Below are 19,045 nucleotides of genomic sequence, written 5' to 3' on the forward strand. Positions count from 1 at the left end.
GGAGTTCTTGCCATCGTAAACCTGTCTCCTGGAACGCCTCCGCGGCCAACTATCGAAACGCAGCAACACACCGAGAGTCGTTCCTCTTGAGTGCACGGGCAATCACTGCGTGCCCAGGAGTCGACTGGAAATGTGTTTGAACGTACAAAAACTGGAAGTTTGAACACGAGAGTGACTCGCTTCCGTTATGGGATCTCGCGGTGTCCACGCTATGGAAGCCTTAGTCCCCTAGTCGACACCGAAGAAAAAGCTAGGTCCGGATGGACTGGCCTTACCTGTACCCGAGCTCCATGCGCGTCTGGACATTCGCGCGCCAGTCGGCGTATGAAAAGTGGAAGCCTTTGCACGAAGATCCTCGCACAGACCATTAGTTGTTAACTCCGGCAAAGAACCTCGCTTGTGGAGTATTAAACCCATGGTAGGTGAGGTCGGCGCCATCCCTGCGGAAAGGACGACCTAGACGGAGTTTCAGACTCGTCACGCAGATACGTCAGTCGACGCGGACACCGGCGAAACCTGCTCGATCTTTCCAATCTTTGGGTAGCGAAAGAACCGCAGTGGGTCCGGTATCTTGGTGTCAATCAGTTCTTCGCCGCCAGTCGGCACACCCTCCTGGGCCGTAACCACTCCTACTGTACGGTTATTCTCAATGAGTGCCGACAAAATCAGCCTTGCCAACGGGGTCTCCAGACTGTGTTGAACTGCCCGCCTTAAAGGACGTGCACCGAAATTCGGATCATAAGCTCCTTTGACGATTTCTTCTTTTGCTGAGTTCGAAACGCTCAAAATCACTCTCCGATCGGTGAGCCGCTTCTGTAGTTTCGCGAGCTCCAGGTCGAAAATGCCTAGCAGGTTCGACTCACTCAGGGGATTGAAGATGACAAACTCGTCCATACGATTAACCAGCTCCGGTCGCAGGCGAGCTTTGACAAGCTCCATTAGAGACCGGCGTACTACTGCTGGGTCGTCATTGGAGTCCAACTGAAGGAGCAGCTCGCTTCCTAGGTTGGATGTGAAGATAATGATGCAGTTCTTGAACGTAACTGTATGCCCTTGACTATCTGTCAGGATTCCGTCCTCTAAAATTTGTAGGAAAATGTTGGACACCTCCGGGTGCGCTTTCTCCATTTCATCGAACAGAACCACGGCGTACGGCCTACGCCGGACAGCTTCTGTTAGTTGTCCTCCTTTGTCAAACCCAACATAACCCGGTGGAGCACCAATTAACCTCGCAGTGGAGTGTTTCTCCATGTATTCAGACATGTCGAACCTAATAAGCGCCTCCTCAGTATCGAACAGCTGGCCCGCAAGAGCTTTGCATAACTCCGTTTTCCCGACTCCTGTAGGTCCCAAGAAAACCAGAGACGCAATGGGCCGATTAGGGTCGCATAGTCCCGCCCGGGATCTCTGGATCGCCTCAGCGACGGCTCGGACCCCTTGTTCCTGGGCAATGACCCTCTCATTCAAAGCGCGCTCTAGATTGAGGAGCTTCTCCCGTTCACCTTCAACCAGTCTGCTAACTGGTATGCCCGTCCAGGAGCCCACCACATGAGCGATGTCCTCGGCTGTAACGGTGTCGCGCAGCAGCCGCGCCGAGGAGAGGTCTTCCCGCTTTGCTTCGGCCTCAAGCTTGGACAATTTGGCGGTGAGTTCAGGGATTTTCCCATACCTAATCTGCGCAGCTTTGTTCAAGTTATATTCGCGTTCCGCCTTCAGTTGTTCCAGTTTAGCCTCGTCTATTTCTTGCTTCAAGTCCGCAATTTTGGCAATTTCAGCTCGCTCCTGCTCCCATATCGCGTTCATCCTAGACTGCTCCTCTTTCAGGTCCGCCATTTTCTTCTCCAAAGCCTGCAATCGTTGTTGCTCCGCGGCGTCCTGGCCTCCTTTCATGTCAGAAACAATGGAAATCTTTTCCATCTCGAGCTGCATCAACTTCCGATCTATTTCATCTAGCCGTGTTGGCTTCGACGACACCTCAATCTTCAACGTCGATGCGGCTTCGTCAACAAGATCAATCGCTTTGTCTGGCAGATAGCGATCTGGTTTGCACACGCACACACGAAGAACAGCTGATACGATCTGACCGACAAACGGCTTTGTTTCCGTGCGCCGACAGGAGCGTTCGACTTCGGCGTACACAGAAGCAATCATTGCTGTAGAAGCCCGTCGCGTCTCAGTCTCACAACGTGTTTGTGAAGGACCACTGCTCCGAGTGGGACAGAGCGACCAGACTGAGGCCAGTCCGGAACCTGGTGCGCGGACTGGTCGTATGCGGTGTTTCTGAGAGATCTCGACTGCTGCGACCAACAGACCATCACGCTTCGTATACCCGGACACCGCCGAAGAAGTGAAAGAAAAGACTCCCGTTCACATGTGTCATTACGAGAGCTTTCAAATGTGACAAATGCACAGTACGGGCAAGGACCGTTGACGAGCAGCACTCTCGTTACACCCCACATGCCGTTCCGTAGTCGATGACACACACGTCTTCAGGAGTAGCCTGCAACGTCACAAAAGCACCGCGCTATTTGCTGAGGCACGGGTGGTGACGGGAAATGTGCGCTGCACGGGCTGTCACGTAGCACAATCCGTCAGTCTACCCGCGCTCGCCGCCCCTTGCTTCAAGAAACTGACTACAGGCGACTGTTCTCATATAACAGCATACTGCACCATGGGGAAATCTGCACGACAGCCGTGGAGCCAGCGCAGCTCCAGCCCGGAGTCACTCCTGCCCCTTCCCTCCTGTTGCTACAATGGCCGGCTTTCTCCACGGAGGCGGCAGCTGATCGATGCCAATCTGCGCTTCCGCAATCGTAACTGACGGCGCGGGTCGCGCCGTCAGCCAGTGCAACACCCGTGCTGACCGACCGTTTTCATCGCGGCCGTAATTTACAGTGGCACGCTGGTTTCGCAATGTCCGCATCCCAGGAGAGAAAGCCTAGAGTTCCTGAAGAAGTTTCACGTGGAACTCGGACTCGATAGTCTGTTACTTTCGAGCACAATGTAAGGTGCTGATACCTCTCCGATAAGACCAGGACAGCAGCAATTTCCTGGACCTAGTTCACTCCTGAGCAGGGAATGGACTTGTGGCGCAGCAATTCGAACCCGGGTGCTCGCTCCTTGAACCTATTCAAGGTGCGGGGGGGGCGCGACCCATGCGCCGTGCGAGGCGGCGTGACCTCAATTCACTTGGCACGGGTGAATGTCCTTACCTTGGATGTATCTATGCGAGAGCATACAAGCAGCAACGAGGGCGGAGTCGCGAATGCTGACACCATGGTGCATCTCGTATCTCTCCTTGAGCCCACGAAGGATAGACAGCGCGTCTTCCACGCGGGGCTCCTCGACATACACAACTTGGAATCGACGTTCCAGCGCCTTATCCCTCTCCACGTACTTCCGATACTCATCTAACGTCGTGGCACCAATGCACCGCAGCTCACCCCGAGCAAGCATGGGCTTCAGAATATTGCCGGCATCCATCCCGCTGTCGCCCACAGACCCAGCTCCTACAACCATGTGAATTTCGTCTATGAAAAGTATGATCTGTCCTGAGCTTTCTTGCACCTCCTTGATCACGCTTTTCAGTCGCTCCTCGAATTCACCTCGCATCTTCGCTCCTGCCAGAAGTGCGCCGAGATCAAGTGAGATAAGCTGTCTGCCTACCAGGGTGTCCGGTACGTCTCCAGAGACGATACGCTGAGCCAACCCTTCGGCAATGGCCGTCTTGCCGACGCCGGGATCGCCCAGTATGATTGGGTTGTTCTTCGTGCGGCGGCTGAGGATCTGGATGACGCGACGAATTTCCTTGTCTCGGCCTATTACCGGATCCAGATCATTTGCAGCCGCAGCTGCAGTCAAGTCACGGCCATACTTCCTTAACGACTGGTAAGACGTTTCGGGTGTCTTGGTCGTCACACGGCGGGTGCCACGGATAGCTTTGATTGCCTGGCGAATGTCATTCGCCGTGAGGTTGGATTCCTTGAGGTACTTCTCCAGAAATCTTGTATCTTCATCAGCGAGAGCAGCAGTAAGATGTTCGACAGAAATGTACTCGTCCTGCCACTGCAGCCGTAGGCCATTCGCACTAGATAACACTTTTTGCAGCACTGGACCTAATGAGCGCGTCCCCCCGGGAGCAACCTTCGGCTGGCGCCGGAGCAAGTCCATCAAACCGGAGCGAAGTTTAACCAAGTCTGCTCCCGCCTGCTTCATTATCCGAGTAAATAGGCCATCTTCGCCTTGGTTGAGAAGAGCAAGCACCAGCAGGTCGGATTCTACAGTCGGAGGATTATATTCCTGGGCCAGTGAGACCATGCTTGCCAGAGCCTCCAAAGCGCGGTCCGTATAATCTTCCCCCTTCACTGAGAACCCTGAACTGGCGACGGACGAAAGCAACCGGACCTGACCGGCTACAGCGATTCCCGGAAACTCTCCATGGCCACACACGCCTAACCGACAAGCCCGCACATTGGCTTTCATCCACTCGCAAGTACCGTACACGCGGTCGGGTATCACTCCGTACCGTCGGTTCACGCCCACGATTCCAGATGGATTCAGGTGACTCCTCTTCCGCGCTGTAGCACTGCACGAGCGTGACAAAAGCCGCTCCCCAAGCAGCTCTGCTGGCTTCGCGAGCCAGTTCCCGCGGGATAACATGGGCAGATGCTTGCAAGTGCGGAAACTCTTCATACTTTGGGCAACAGAACTAGCAATTGGAGTGACGAAAACGAACTGGAACCTTGTCTGAGAGCTCTTACCGATGGCGGGTGTACTTGCCCGAGTTCTACCTTGGGAAATCGCATGCCCGGCCTGGGAAGTGAGTGGCCAGTGACCTTTGCGAACCCCTGTGGCCAGCCGCCAGAGCTGAGAGCCTGTTCTGAGCAACAAAAATCTCTAAGGCAGCACTTCGGCTGAAGGGTGAACCTTCATTTTGCACTAGCAGGTGTGAAAGGCCACCGGAGCCTTGGGGCGGATGCGCAGCGAGCGATTTCCAGTCGCTCTGATGCGTAGAGCGGCTGGCTAACGTCAGCTCCGTCCGAGTTTTGGCCGGGACACGCGAGCACTTCTTTTCTCACGGAATCGTTTGACGATGAGTTCGGTCCTCATATGTTCGGGCGTATTCCGACAATATCGCTTGATGGTGAGTTCGGTCCTCATATGCTCGGTTGTATTTGCAGTTGCTTTTTCTTGGTGAAAAGGCAGGCTGTCCATGCGAGGGGTCCCGACGCACAGCAGCGGGTCGTTTAGACGTTTGTTCACTCCCAGTGTTTTCCCTGGCGCCTTCACAATTCCGGCCGGCTGTCAGGCCCTTCGAGCACACTCTCGGAGACACTGAGAAGGAATCTCGTGTCACCGCTTCATTCATTGCCATCGAGGCTGTCTGCCTCTGCAATTGCCCTCCGCGCTGCAGGGCTTCGGCTGCGGTCGGTGCATTTTTCGCTGCATCGCGCGTCCGAAGTCACGTACTTCATGCACGTCTGTGAAGAGCCGCGCCACGCCATAGTGCAGTCCTTGATGGAGCACTGGTGACTCTAAAACCGCGGTCCGAGCGTTTTTCCCGCTGGTAGCTTATCCGAGCACCGACAGTCAGGAACTCATTGGAGCGCCCTCTTGTCGGACAGTTTGCACAGCCTTGACAGTCTGTGCGTGAAGAAGACACTAAAGCAGAATGGCAAGTACGGGGAAAGATACAAAAGCCACAGAGGCGACAGTCCCGCAAGTTCGGGTGTCCTCTCCTCTTGACAAGTAAGCTGAACTGTTGAATGTACCTTGCGCTGCTGCATCGTGTTTGGGTCCCCATGTCCGTGCGTGGTGACCGTTGCCTGTGTTCACCAGGCCAGCGGACTCGCCCTACACTGACCCTGCCACTGGAAAAGTGATTCCCATGCAGGAGGGCGACTGGAGAAGAACTCGGAGCGCCCCGCAGTGTGCATCCACCCACGACTCGCAGGAAGCAAACACGCTAAACCCGAATCGGTTGGATTTCAGCATAGAACGAAAGGAAAGCCGACTTCCAGAAGATGGCGAGGTGCAGGACTAACTATTATCCATGCATAGGCTTGGTGGGATACTGCCGGTTCGCGAGATATATACGCATGTCCGCCAGACTAAAGGAGTGCACGTTCTTTCACGTTGTATCATTTTGTTGCCCGCCACATCCCGGTGATGTATGTCCACAGCGTTTTCAGAGCGGAGCCCAGGTTTTCCATGTACAAACGCAAGTACTCTGCTGCTCCTGTTGCGCAGTGAAGTTCGTTTCTCGTCAGTTGCTCCACGCGGCTGCCTTACCGTAGGGCAAGTGCTGCAGTATTCGTATCTTTGTCATCGCATCCACGAGGAGGGCAGCTGAAAATTTTCAGATCAGGTTAGTGATATTATCCCCTTGGAGAGCAACACCGTACCGGTGGAAACGGCGAGTGTTAACCAGAAAAGCAGCGGCGTTCTGTCTCCGCAGTCCTGCCAGCGACGAGACCGCTAACAAATTCGCAGGCAACCGGAATGTCAGAACGTACTCGGTTCGCGATTGCCATTGCCTGGGCTACGACACACGCTATTGCTGCGGCACCCACCGCTAGGTGATACAAGTAAACCTGGACCACTTTCGGCGGTGAAGGCCACGAAGTGAGCGCAGCAAAAGTGGGGCAATACCAGGCCAATGTCAAAGAAACTGAATAAAAGGAAGGCTTGTAGTGTCTAATGACGTGGCCCAGATGACAACCACTCACCCGATCGTGACAGTCCCACTCGTGAGGGACACCTGGCACGGACGTGCGTTGCGCTCTTGAGAAAGACAGCATAGCTGGGAATACCTGGATGAGTTCCTTTATTGACCTGGAGATACCGGTGATGCACGCAAGTAGATGGTTTCTGGTGGATATCGTTCTTGCGTCTTTACCAGGGGTGCATAATAACTTTATGTTGCGTTTCGGTGCTGGTCGGAGTCTTGATGCACATCACTGCACCTAGAGCGCCGGCCTGTAAAGACTAGTCAACGAGTGGATCTTGGCCGGATGTGCCGAGCGGACTAACGAAACTAAGGACACATCCCAGAACCATAGCGGGTCCTGCAAGGGCAGCAATAGGGCATCGCTTAGTCACCTGTTGTCTTGTTTGAGCCGCTTACCCGAAAGTCCCTCGCAGGACGCTGACAGGGCTGTAGCAGCGATCAGCGCGATTCCCGTTGTCACGAAGACACCAGTTGTAATCTGCAAATCATCCAGTTATGGACTGGGAGCTGAAGCTTCAACGAGCCGAGATACCATATTGATTCTGTTGAGGTCGGTCATTGCGGGACTCGGCTGAGCGAGCGGAGGAGGCTGGGGCCTGGCTGGCGGCTGTGGACGTTGCTCCTCGGGGAACTCGAGGGACCGCCGCACCCTCTCGAGAAAATACATCTTGAATGGATGGTTAGTCAGCGGATCACGCCTGTGAAATGCCTCTCGAGGGAAAGACTCCGGCGATTATGCTAGTGTGAGGGAGCGTCCACGAATAACGAGAAGCGATTTTTGACAAGCGTGCTTCCTAAGGGTGCTCCTGTCACGACGGCCGGCATTCGATGGTCAGTGTACATACAGCTCAAGTGCTCGGCGTTACAGTCCAGCTCCGGCGCTCTCAGTGTTCCACCGTGGACGAGCACTGAGCGCCACTGACACTCCAGGTACCACATTACGACTTCCAGACAACAGTACAAGAGCCGCGAGAGGGTAACAGTTCTTACGGTGGCAAGGCCTGCTCTCCTCTAAAGCGAGCTGCGGGCACTCCCGAAGGCACGCCGCTGCGACAGTGGCGTTACGATGCCACATCTTGCCACTGCAAGCTCCCGTGTCACGAGGTGTTCCTCCTGACGACTAGTGGAGTGACAACGGTTGAGTCTGCATTTTTTTTTTCGAGAAGCTTTCTTCTCTGATGCCAAGAAACGTTCTTCCTGACAACAATCGGCTCTACGGGTCGGTGGACAAGTTTCACCCCGGGAGTCAGCAGGTGGACTACGGCACGTGGCTGTACTAGCAGGACATGTGTATCCCGCGCAGCAGGGATGATGCCGAAACGAAACAGAAAGCCACGCCTAGTCACTGGAGGAAATTCTTGGGTGTCTCAAGGCTGGCCGGCGGCTGTGGATCACCAATCCGTAGACTTTTCTCCAGGTGATAGTTTACCGGTGACTAGCGTTAAGGACTCTTCAAACCGGACAAGTGACGCACCCTAAGACAGACTGGATAACAGGAGGTATAACTTCGTTTCCAGCCGTAGACCACGTGCTTTGTTACACCCTGTATCCGCCTCTTAGGGGTAGGATGCACGACGTCGTACCTTCTTGGATCGAACTCATCCGAGGTGCTGAAGAAACTACGGGAACCGCGTGCACACAACGCCATGACGAATTGCAGCAGGAGTCGGAAGTGCCTTCGTAATTCGTTCTGTAGCGCAGCAACGACCGAAGCGAGCGTAGCTAGCAGTTCTACCGTGTATCGAAATCGCTGTTCGAAACAGTCGCTACGAGGAGGTGCAACACCGCCTGGGAGCGCCAAGTCAGAAAGTGCCTGCTTGTAACCCTCATCACAACAGGAAGTCCACGAAGGCGGCTGTAGTCTCGCCCACGGGGAGCGATATTGGGCACTACCTGGCCAGTTTTCTTGTGGGAAAGATTTCTGGGCACGTTCAGTTGCGGCTGCGTCCGGTTCGGCTGGGCTGGTCAGCTCGGTGCATCGGCGCGTGCCGGCACGTCGACAGACAGCGCCGTTGACAGCGCAGTTGCTGGAGCAGCGTGTACGCAATTTCCACAGAAAGTGTCAACACCGGCTAAAGGGGCCGAACTTTATCACACTTTTCCAGTCTCATGTTAGAATCCCCTTGAGTTCGTGCCAGGAGCGCGTTCACTTCCATTAGCTTCTGGTTCTCCGGCTTTCCTAGCTGTCGCTGTCAGGTGAGCCAGGCAGCGGAAGTGACGCGTATCACATCTGGGTGCTTGCGTCCGGTCTTCCTCGCCAGCTCGTTTCCGGGGTTGTGCGTTGATAGCAAAATTGCCGGCCTCGTGACCGTTTTTGTAGTTTATATCCTGGAAAATGCAGAGACAGTGGACGAAGCTTGGAGACAGAAAGGTTCCCTCTCAGAAGGCCCAGCGACCCAGCGGCCTGTGCCCAAGAGGACTGCCCGAGCATCAAGGCACGGCAAGGGGCAACAAATCGCGATCTGAGTCAGCGGGCAAAACACATATATGTCCACGCCCGTCAGGGACCTCTGGTCGGCCTGCTGGAGCTGGCGTTGTGCGAGGAAAAATTATTTCCGACAGGGGTGCTGTACTTTCGGAGAAGAGGCGCAATTACAGCTCGCCTACAGCCACCGGTGGAGAGAACTTCATTCCGGAAGCACTAGAAGCCTCTGATCGAGTTCGCGAGCTACGCTACGAGTGTCCGAAGGGGTTCACATGCTCGAATTTGACTGTGGGGTCACTCCTCGCTGAGTGGGAGGCCGTCGGCCAGGCATCCCGGCTGAAAACTGGCGAGGGAACCGCTCACCCGAGTACATCGTCCCCGGCAAATGTGTGTGCCAGCGGGGTGCCAGTTGACCACGATATCGCCGGGGGACAGGAGTTCGGGGCAGGCCAGCGCAGTGCAAAAAAGAAATCGCGCTCGCGAAGAAATGCAGGTGCACGCGTGCGCCCCTCATGTTGCCGCGATATGGCTTCTCGGCGGTTTTCCCCTAGCCTTCGCAGTTGCCCCACCGTGCAAGAAGATACTTGTCCGGCTGATAACCACCACGACGCCAGCTGCCTGAGAGAGTCGAACACTGCGCGGAAGATCCAGGATTGCGCCGGCGCTCGCTCCTCGGATTCCCGCGAAGACTTCAGTGAATTATCCTCCACGGAATCAACGAGCGAAGCTAGCGGCGTGTCTTGGATAGACTTTTCGGGCCTTCGCCGCCCGGACCATGGAGCAGCGTTCTTGGAGGGTCACAGGTCGTTGCCGGGTTACGGGGTGGCGTCCTCTGCCGGTCGAACCAAAGGGAGAGTGTACCTGTCACAGTGTGCCGGGCCAGCGGTTCTCACCAGTGGTCTGGAGCCGGAGCGCGTAGGCGGCGCCGGCAACGTGGATCGACAGGACGCTCGCAGGACAGTGCCGAACGGCAGGCGCGGCTCAAATGTCGACAGCGTTTCGATTCGATGCAGAGCGGGCCGCTGGTTGCGGAGGATCTCGACCAAACCAGGTATGACTGATTTGACGTGCTGGGGCAGCTCTGGTCACTCCGAGGGATTTCCTTCGGAGAGGGGATCAAAGATTCCTACGTCGCGAGGGAGCCTTTCTCTCCTTCGAAAAGGTGTCGTTTATTCTCTCAAGAAGACACTCCAGCACGGATCCCGAATCACTCGAAGCCGTTACCACGGTTCGGCCGGTGAGGGAGAACCCCCAGCGGCCGCGGGTGACTCTGCTGCCACTTTTCTGCCGCGAGGCACGTATGCCGTGCGGGAGTGTCTAAAGAACGGGCGTAGTGCTCGTGTCCCGGATACGCCGTTCTGGCGTAGTTCTGGCCTCGGCAGCGGTGACGCTTCTTCTCGTCGAGGCACTAGCCTTTCCTCTTCACATCGGTGGACCGCTTTTTCCGATGAACTGGATTCGGGTGGTACTACCTCATCTGCTGAGGATTTCCTGGAGGTCAATGACTCTGACACCAGCTCGTCATCCAATGAGGAACTTCCTCACTTTCCGTTACAGACAGATGCAGAAACGGAGTGCGTCGGATACGCTTCAGCAGGGTTAGCGCGCGCAGAGCAGGGGCTCGTCCGGCCCGCGGCCAGCGCCTGTTGTAAGTCGTCTTTCGTGCGACCTGACCACGACAGGTTACCCGATACTGGGGGCGGCAGAGACTTTTCTTTGTCTGGCTCCAAGAGTTCGGACAGAGAGACACATCGTGTTCCGGGGCGTCGGCTAAGCGCACAGTCAACGTCCGCCAGCGTTGTCCAAGAAAATCGAGCTGATTCTCTCGTTACTGAACCTGGCAGCTTAACCGGTGAAGTGCTCAATACGGCAGAGTCCCGCTGCCAGGTGACCAAGGAATTTGGACAGCTACTGAGGCCGACACCAGGAAACCCGTCCTCCATCGCGTCGTCCCCACTGTTCCCCACTCTTGCGCATGTGAACGCTTCCATTGACTGGATTGTCGAGGTAGGCATGGATCCACATATGATAAAGAAGGCCCGAGACCGGTTTCAGAAATGTCCTAATGAGGCGGCCTTCAGCTTCACCAAGGGGTGTGACGACCCCCACCCGGTGCTTTTCAACGAGGCAACACAAGATGATGCCGAGGGGGCAGATGTCCCCACCGTCGCTTGTCAACCGTCCATGACGGCGGTCCAAAGGGTCAAAGCTATGGAGCCCTCGGAATGGCGATCTACAGGAACGCGAACGCGATGGGCTACGCATATATCCGCCAGAAGGGGGGTGGGCGCGGATTTTCCGCTGCTGGATGACTCTTGCGAAAACATGTTAACCATACAGCTAGCTGAGTACGAAGCGGAGCACGCCAAACAAGAGTGCCACCGATCGGACCGCGTCGTCTACGTTCAGCGCTCGAAGGAAGTGACAAACAAGACCGCGGGTTGCTTCTCTTACGCTTCTACGGAATACCGGATCGGCCTCGATTCAGTCATCTAAAGTGTCCACCACGTTCCAGCAAACCTAGAATTGACATACTTTGCACGTCAAATATACTATCTGGCGATCTACTCGTCGATTGCCCTTTGGTGTTCTGTGGCTGGTGCTCCGCGGTCCGGTCCTGGTTTCCCATGTGTCTGCTTGCGGCAGGCAGGGAGCACAAATACTATTGCACACGGAGACTGACAACGAAGCACTGCTTCAAGAGTATTGCCCAAGTGACAGTGGGTAGGCTTGGATCCCGAGGATCGATTCACTAGGAGGATTTTTCTGATTAATTATATGCATATCTCCGTACACCTGCCTCCGTCGTTTCCGTGCAAATCTTTTCATACGGAATTCGCTGTAATCTTGGCCGCTCACCGAAGCTGAAGACACAGCGAAGAGCACTTTTGTTGTGCGACGTCTACTGTGATTCCCGGTAATACTGGCAAGGCCGACGGACATGATGACTTGCAAAAGTTTGGTTCCGGACGTCTCCGGTACTGCGTATCCATGATTGTGACACACACTGACAGTATCTTCCAAGGGAAACCACACTGTCCGGGCGAACAGAATTCCGGGTTCGAAAAACATTCTCGCACGGCATTGCTCCACAGCAATTTTGCCCGACAGATTGTCTACCTAAGACTCGGGGATGCCGCCCAGACAGGCTGACATCCTACCCGTCGCGGGAGGGTAACCGCGTCTTCACGAGCGACGCCCAGCCGTTGGACTCGTACTGCACATCTCACCTGCAATGGCGCAGCCGCCTTAAGCGGAAGAAGTAAGAAGACGAAGTCAGGCTGCGGAATGTGCGGCGACGTCAGTAGCCGATCTGCTGGAGCCACTGAAGCAAAATTCACACGGCACCGTAGCTTAAGGAAAGAGAGTTTTGAATCTCCCTGACTGCCACCTTCATAAAGCCCAGTTGCTACGGCTTCCGCTGCGTGAAGAGAGTAGACTTGCCTCTTTGATCAGCTTCTTGTGATTTCCTCGGACTTCGAGCCAACCTTCTCTTTCTACGACGGGGGCTTTACAAAGAGCGGCCAACTCAGCTTTTAGGACCTGCAAAACAGGGGTAGCCGAGATGCGGCCCGATACTGCAAGGCCGGGAGGCCAGACTCTCACCTCAACGAGATTGGCAACGGAGAGTTTCCTGCAGAAAGAGGGCATCTAAAAATGCTGAAGCGAGACTACGCATCAGCGAAATGCGACCTACCACAAGCTGCCTTCCTTGAGTTATGCTCCTGTAGTGGGAAGAAGCCACGCTTTTTGCGGTCATCGCCCCAAAGCACGATGCCAGTTGAACCGCTAACTGTTTCCCCAGCCCGTCCTGCTGACGAGCTGAGAGGCTGCGCGTGCCCAGGCTTTGTTCACCTCCCTTCCCTGGCCTTCCTTCCGCGGCCGTTGCCCACGCTCACGGTAGTGCTGAATAGCCGGTTCCCACCACACCAAGTCTGCCGGCCTCAGCTCACATCCTCCTTGCGATTCCAGCAGTCTGCTAGAATGCCCGCTCTTAACTCTTGCAAGGTAGAGCTACCGCCGGACCCATATCAGTAGAGTGTATCTCGCTTACGCGCTTGCTTCCCTGGACTTTGCGCACAACTGTAGAAACCTTGTTCCGGTTGTTTTGCCAGTGGAGGTACACTGGGACGTTGTCCGAAGCTGAGATACGAAGACGAAGCCCAAGAAAGAAAAGGCAGCAGAACCAAGGCAGGTATCTCTCAAGAACGGGAAACCTTGTTCGATCTCGGCCGGGTCAGGGCAATTGCGCTACGGGGTTCGCGAGCACCGGACCGCGCACGGACACTCCGGATACCCTGGACCGAGAGTAAGCTGTCCAGTGTGTTCGCTTTGCTCCTCCGAACGCGTTGAGTGCGCGTCCAATTCACAGTTGGGAGAAATCTGTTTACTCGAACGCTGTCGCTATCGGGCCGAGTTTGCATCAGGGCCCCGCGCTGAGGTGATCTCATCTGTACACTGCGCCTGGGCTTGTCTTGAGCAGCTGGAAGCTATAGGGGTCAGTCGATGTCGTCACACGACTACGCACACGCATAGCAGCAGGCGATCTCGGTTTTGCTGACCGCTTTCTACGAACCCGAGCGGAGAGTATGAATTCGCCTCCGCTGCGATCCTAACCGGGACGACTGGGATGCTAGTCACGCAACCAACGGACTGCCGCGCCGCAGATCGCCCTTCATACCTGTTCGGCGAACACTGAACGGAACATGATTTGCTGCTTTGGACCTTCGACAGAGCCGCTCGGATTCCCACCCCGAAAAATACAGTATACCACTTCGGTCCCGATGACTTTGAACACTGGACGTATCTGCCAATCCGGATGGCCGACTGAAACCCCAAACCGCGCTTCTTTCGACAGCAGCTCGGGCTTTGGGAGGATCGGATTCCGCCAAACTGCACAGAGGCTCTCCTTCTGATGGACATTCGTCCTCGGGAAAAAGGCTGGTCTGGCTTTCGTTCTTGACCCCTTCAGCCTGGCGGACCGCCGGGGACGTGGAAAAAAGCCGTTGCCTGAGGAGCTGCGGACGGCCGCTGGAAGTGCGGTTCACGAGGTGCCCGAGTTGATCGCACGCCGCCCTCCAAACGGGAAGTAAAGAACCGAACGTCCCCGCAGGCTGCGGCATGGTACTCGGGATCCAGGTTTGCACTGGCCACCGTCTATCACTTCGGCCTCAGGTTCCTTCGGCCGGAGTCCGCTGTTTACAGAACGTGACCCAACTAGTAACAACCCGAGCATGCAATGCCACCAGTATCCATACCGCATCTGACTGCAACAAAGACAGAGCGCACGGGTCGCCACCTTGGCAATGAGAAGAAAAACGACGCCATGCGCACGCCCCAGCGCTCGTGTTGGGGATGGAATCCAACAAAGAGGAGATCGGAAGAAAGGCGCTTCAGAGTGTTGAAAGTGTCCGCATGTACACTGCACAGCACTCCGTCCTCCCTCTGTGCGAGACTGTGCCGTCGGTCTCAACACTCCCGATACGTCCACACAATGGCTGTGGTTTCTGAGTCCATGCCAGCCTGGTGCCAGAGTTGAGGAAGAGGGAGACGGAGCGCGGTGCTAAGCGAGCGTCCACCGTACACCGCATGCGGACGCATCGATCTGCCTCGAGAGGTCTCCCGATCCCGGTCCTCGTGGACCCGGCGATCACGTCTGCTGGGGAGAGATATGGTTAACACGGACAAACGCGCAAGTTTTCTGCCCATGAGGCCGTACAGTTTTAACTGAGGAAACGGAGAAGGGCGAGGCCGGACTCGACCGGGGATCGGCGAGACACCGCGGTTGCTCGGTCACACGAACGGAGTTTTTCCCACCTCGGGTGTCGCGACACTCTCTCGGGGTAGTGCGTCGAGTTGAAGATAGGCATAGTTCTGATTTCTATTCCTGCTGCTCTTTATCCGGCGGAGCTGCTAGGGACTGTGTTCTCCGTGGCGATCCGTGTCTCGCACCGACAAGGGGCTGTGAAAAACTGTTGTTGCTTCCTCTTTCCACCGGACGGTGGTTTGTCTGGTCCTTTGTGACAGACTCGAATTTCAGCTTGTGTGACCCATTGTGGCGCTTCTGGCGCACTCAGCGGGTCACTTCTTCCCTATGGTTCAACGGGGCCGCGGAGACAAGGGTAGTCTTCTTCAATCAGTTTGCATGCCGTCTCTGGGCCGCGTAACTCGGATCATCATGCGTCTAGCTTTAGCTTCTCGAGCTGCTAGTTTGTACTCTGCAGCCGCCATCGCCTTTCTGCTTCTTGGGCGAGGCGGTAGTCCCGCTTCCCGTCCTGCCGGAGTTTTGCTTTCGTCAGCTCCACTTTCCAGTGCATTCTCGACATGTCACCGGAGCTCATCACATGGAGCTTTAGTTGCCCTCATTTACTCTCCTCTTGTGGACGAGCTGGTTTCCTGTCGGGGACACTCGGAGACTGGGCATTGGATTCAGCCAAGACGTGACTCATCCGGCCGTCGTCTCTTTACAGAATCCGATGGCGGCAGCGGCGAGGAAGCCAGGGGGGGAACGAACAGGTTGGCGAGTCACTCTGGTTCGCTTCCTCGAGTATTTTTCGGTCTCACCGCAGCCGAGGCAGGTACCCGGCAAGCCTGGAGGACGGAAGCTGGTTGGCAAAAGGCCGCCCACCAGTGGCAGACTCGAGCAGCTCCATATGGAGTTTCTGTTCACAGGAGGGTAAGAGTATCCTATCAGAAGTTTTGCAACTTGCCAGTTCCCGCACCTGCAGGTTCTTTTCAGCTCACAAGTGCATTCACTGTCAAGGCTGGTGGAGTTTCGGTCTTTTTTTCTTTTTCGGCAAAAGATTTTGTCGTTTTTCTCGCGTCTGCTCTAAGCCGAACTCGCTGGTTCTAGGTTGCAAGGGGGAAAAACAGACTGACATACCACTTCTGGCTGTGTTGCTCAGTGTGACGGTGACCTCAAGGGGTGACTGTTTGTGGGCGTTCTGAAGCCTTGATCTAAGTGCACCGAAGTAGATACACCGCATGTTGGGTTCATCAAGCGGCCGAGAGCGCTTCTTCGGAAACTGATTCGCATCTTCAGAATGAGAATCAGGAGCCCCAGCGTGACGCTCCATCGTGTGCTCCAGCCTCAGTTCGGCTGTTTATTTCCTCTGCCAACAGCATTTCTCTGGCCGGCGTTCCGAGTGTGAGTGTCTTAGGGTATGAAGTGCTGACATAGTCACGGCCTGAGTATTTCTTCGGGGTTCCGAGTGGACAGCTGACCACGAGTGGCGAGTGCTTATTCTCTCAGGAGAGTGGAGGAGGCGGTGATTGCCTGTACCACAGCATCGCTAGTTGCCTCGAAGAGCTACGGCATAAATACTCCGTCTTCGGCTCGCTGACGATGAAGGACATCAGAACAGCGGCAGCTGATGGCTTTGTTGGATACCCGTTGTCGACTACAGGTGAGCGACCGTAGTGTTTTTCGCGGGTTTCCCGCGGCCGCACCTGCAGCCTCGTGTTTTGGATAAGTGCTTTTTTTCCTCTCGGATGATCGTTTTTGCGGCCGAAAGCTTTTCTACTGTCTCGGTACCGCAGCATCAATAGTAAGCTGGAAGAGCGATTCACAAGACCACCATCTGCGAGTCTCCGACCATCTGTAGACTGTAAGTAGGCGAGGCGGACCCGTCCTAGTGTCAGTGTATCCGTACCTCCGGTAGTTGTCTGGAGCCGTACCTGTGCTCGACTCGGGTCACCGAGTTCTTTCAGCCGAGTGCACGCCGTTCCCCGCCCCCTTTCCCGGATTTAGTCAGTTTATTTCGAGGTGTGTCCGCCATCGATGTACTTCTCCGTTCCGATCCCAGTTTGTTCCGTGTTCTACGTCTCCATAAACTTGGCAAGCGAACGACGTGAGTGTTGTGGGGTCCCCCTTTTGTGGATATTTGGATTTGGGACGAGTAATCACTTGTGGCTTCCGGGCTTGATTTGGGAAGCCAAACTGTGCTGCGGGGTCGGCTGTAGGTGTGAGCGCCGCTGCGCCGTTCTGCAAGACGTTAGTCGTACACCAGGGTGGCCCAGCTGTGTAATATGTCCAGTCTCCTTCACATCTCTCCGTTGCCTCGTACTCCAGTGTGCATGCGGCGGTGCGGGCTTTTTTCTAACTGCTTCCGTAGGGGTATATGCGTGGCAATCGTTGTAGTGTAGAATCAAAGTGAGGTTTGAAGGCGGCCCGCATGTCTAGACCCATGGGGATAATGACGGGAGTAGTGCTTGTCGCTGATTCGCGGTTGGTTGCGGGGGTCTGTTGAGGGCACTCTCACCACATGGACAATAACGCGTTTCGGCTGCTTGCTCATCTGCAAATTACTTCGTCCGTGTTTCGCGAAATTAAGTAGCCGGGCGTGCTGGTCTAGACTGCAGTGGACTGAGTGGCGTCTTCTTGTGGCCAGCAGTGCTCCCCGTACACGAGAGAGATCGCGATTTCAACCAGACTGCCTTGCTTTTGCATCTCTGCAGCAGAAAAGAAGCCTTGGCCGACGTGGGATGCGAAGGCGTTCATGGAGCGTCTTTCCGTCCTGTCCGTACTCGAAGACGAACAGTGGTTCGATCTGTGGTCGCCGACGACAATCCTCTCCAGTGACCAGTATCGCAATACTGGTCGTGAGCTCGGCCCTTTACCGTTTTTCACGGTGCAGTCAAGTGGCGTCCGTGTTCGGGCCTGCATACGCCGAAGCGCGTCTCTGGGCCGTTAGAGGTTATCTGTAGTCGTGTGTACCGGCTGGTGTCTATTCCAAATTTCCGAGATGTACCCGCAATCAGGCTGGTATTTTGTTGTTCCGCTTCAAGCTGGAATTTTATTGCTCCGGTTTAGAAGTTGAATGTAAGCTGGGTGAACTTACGACTGTCCGAGAGGCCTCGGGGAAACCTCTGGTTGAAGGTACTAGCGCATCTGGATGAAAGCCAAGACTCTCACAGAGTGTTTGCGGCCCCAGTGTGCGCAGGCGGGTCACTCGGCGGTTTCGCGGTTGCACGCAACCATAGAACCTGATTCGGCAACCTCCCTTCCGGGATGCGCAACACAGCGAGTGTTAGTTCGTTAGAATTCGGGACCGTGTTTAGCAGCGGCGAGCTGTTGTTCTACTAGCAGGTGACGGTCAATATAATTTTAGACTTTGTTGCATTGGAACGCTAGCGACTCCTGCCGTCTTCGTGCTGCTGTCTCCTCAGACATTATTATGGACACTTCGACGCCTCAAGGCAAGGCAGAGGCAGTGCACTACGAGCTCAGCCGTCCGGGTGCCGTACACTGGGGTACCGGGTTCGATGTCGGAGCGATTGAAGACGGGTTGAACGTTGGCATCATCATTTTGTCGGACGATACTGGCAGAATGTATCCACGGGCGGCCCGAACAGACGTGAAGAGACCATATTACATTCTGCTTTATTACTATGTAAGTTGTGGCATGCAGCTGTATGTCCCTGTTGGGTGGGGGGGGTATCGTCTGCTGGTTTTTAATGGGGTGTGCATGGAGCTAATCTTCTTTGCACGGAGCCGTGGGACATTGGCGAATTCAGAGGAGTCTCTGATAGCGCGGCAAGCGTTTCTCCACCGGCGGTACTCGGCGACTATAGCTCGATCCCGGTGTTGTCTTTTTTTCATTCAGAGTGACACGCATTTCCAGCAAGCTGGTATTGGCCGACGGAACGAACTTTCTGGCGAAATTGAGATTGCTTCGGCCTTCCGAGCCGATGAGGTCCCGGACTTTCTGCTTGACGTGCATTCCCAAGACAGTCGTCATCCTCTGTATCCAGTGTTGGAAAGTTCGGAGGAAGGCTTGTAAGAAAACTGGCTGGTTATCTCCGCTTAAAACCTCTGGCACAAAGAGATAGCCCCAGCGGTGGCAACTATGTGAGTGCTAGCGGGACCTGCCTGGCTGCCAGGGGGCGAA

At 55.3% G+C, this 19,045-nt stretch overlaps 5 protein-coding genes across 5 annotated transcripts; 3 read left to right on the top strand and 2 right to left on the bottom strand.

Annotated features, from left to right (window-relative positions):
• Nucleotides 1-315: 315 nt before the first annotated feature.
• Nucleotides 316-5,194, bottom strand: CSUI_001247 (chaperone protein). Its single transcript, XM_068061453.1, has 2 exons — nt 3,213-5,194; nt 316-2,039 (listed from the first exon to the last, which is right to left on the bottom strand). The coding sequence occupies exons 1-2, from the start codon at nt 4,690-4,692 to the stop codon at nt 478-480; spliced, it is 3,042 nt and encodes a 1,013-aa protein (XP_067926567.1). The 5' UTR covers nt 4,693-5,194; the 3' UTR covers nt 316-477.
• A 435-nt stretch (nt 5,195-5,629) lies between these two features.
• Nucleotides 5,630-6,043, top strand: CSUI_001248 (uncharacterized protein; the record flags this gene model as incomplete). The annotated part of the gene is made up of 2 exons (XM_068061454.1): nt 5,630-5,748; nt 5,839-6,043. Exons 1-2 carry the CDS (start codon nt 5,672-5,674, stop codon nt 6,041-6,043), a joined length of 282 nt encoding a protein of 93 aa, XP_067926568.1. The 5' UTR covers nt 5,630-5,671.
• Nucleotides 6,044-8,585: 2,542 nt separating this feature from the next.
• On the top strand, nt 8,586-12,275 carry CSUI_001249 (uncharacterized protein). Its single transcript, XM_068061455.1, has one exon. The coding sequence runs from the start codon at nt 9,066-9,068 to the stop codon at nt 11,649-11,651; it is 2,586 nt and encodes an 861-aa protein (XP_067926569.1). The 5' UTR covers nt 8,586-9,065; the 3' UTR covers nt 11,652-12,275.
• Nucleotides 11,897-15,360, bottom strand: CSUI_001250 (mitochondrial large subunit ribosomal protein). Its single transcript, XM_068061456.1, has 5 exons — nt 13,837-15,360; nt 12,853-13,298; nt 12,600-12,698; nt 12,386-12,480; nt 11,897-12,019 (listed from the first exon to the last, which is right to left on the bottom strand). Exons 1-2 carry the CDS (start codon nt 14,276-14,278, stop codon nt 13,150-13,152), a joined length of 591 nt encoding a protein of 196 aa, XP_067926570.1. The 5' UTR covers nt 14,279-15,360; the 3' UTR covers nt 11,897-12,019; nt 12,386-12,480; nt 12,600-12,698; nt 12,853-13,149.
• CSUI_001251 (uncharacterized protein) lies at nt 14,254-18,937 on the top strand (the record flags this gene model as incomplete). The annotated part of the gene is made up of 5 exons (XM_068061457.1): nt 14,254-15,831; nt 16,408-16,561; nt 17,613-17,756; nt 18,324-18,547; nt 18,761-18,937. The coding sequence occupies exons 1-5, from the start codon at nt 15,250-15,252 to the stop codon at nt 18,935-18,937; spliced, it is 1,281 nt and encodes a 426-aa protein (XP_067926571.1). The 5' UTR covers nt 14,254-15,249.
• Nucleotides 18,938-19,045: the final 108 nt, after the last annotated feature.

The sequence above is a fragment of the Cystoisospora suis genome, assembly GCF_002600585.1.
Source record: "Cystoisospora suis strain Wien I chromosome Unknown contig_491, whole genome shotgun sequence".
NCBI lineage: Eukaryota > Apicomplexa > Conoidasida > Eucoccidiorida > Sarcocystidae > Cystoisospora > Cystoisospora suis.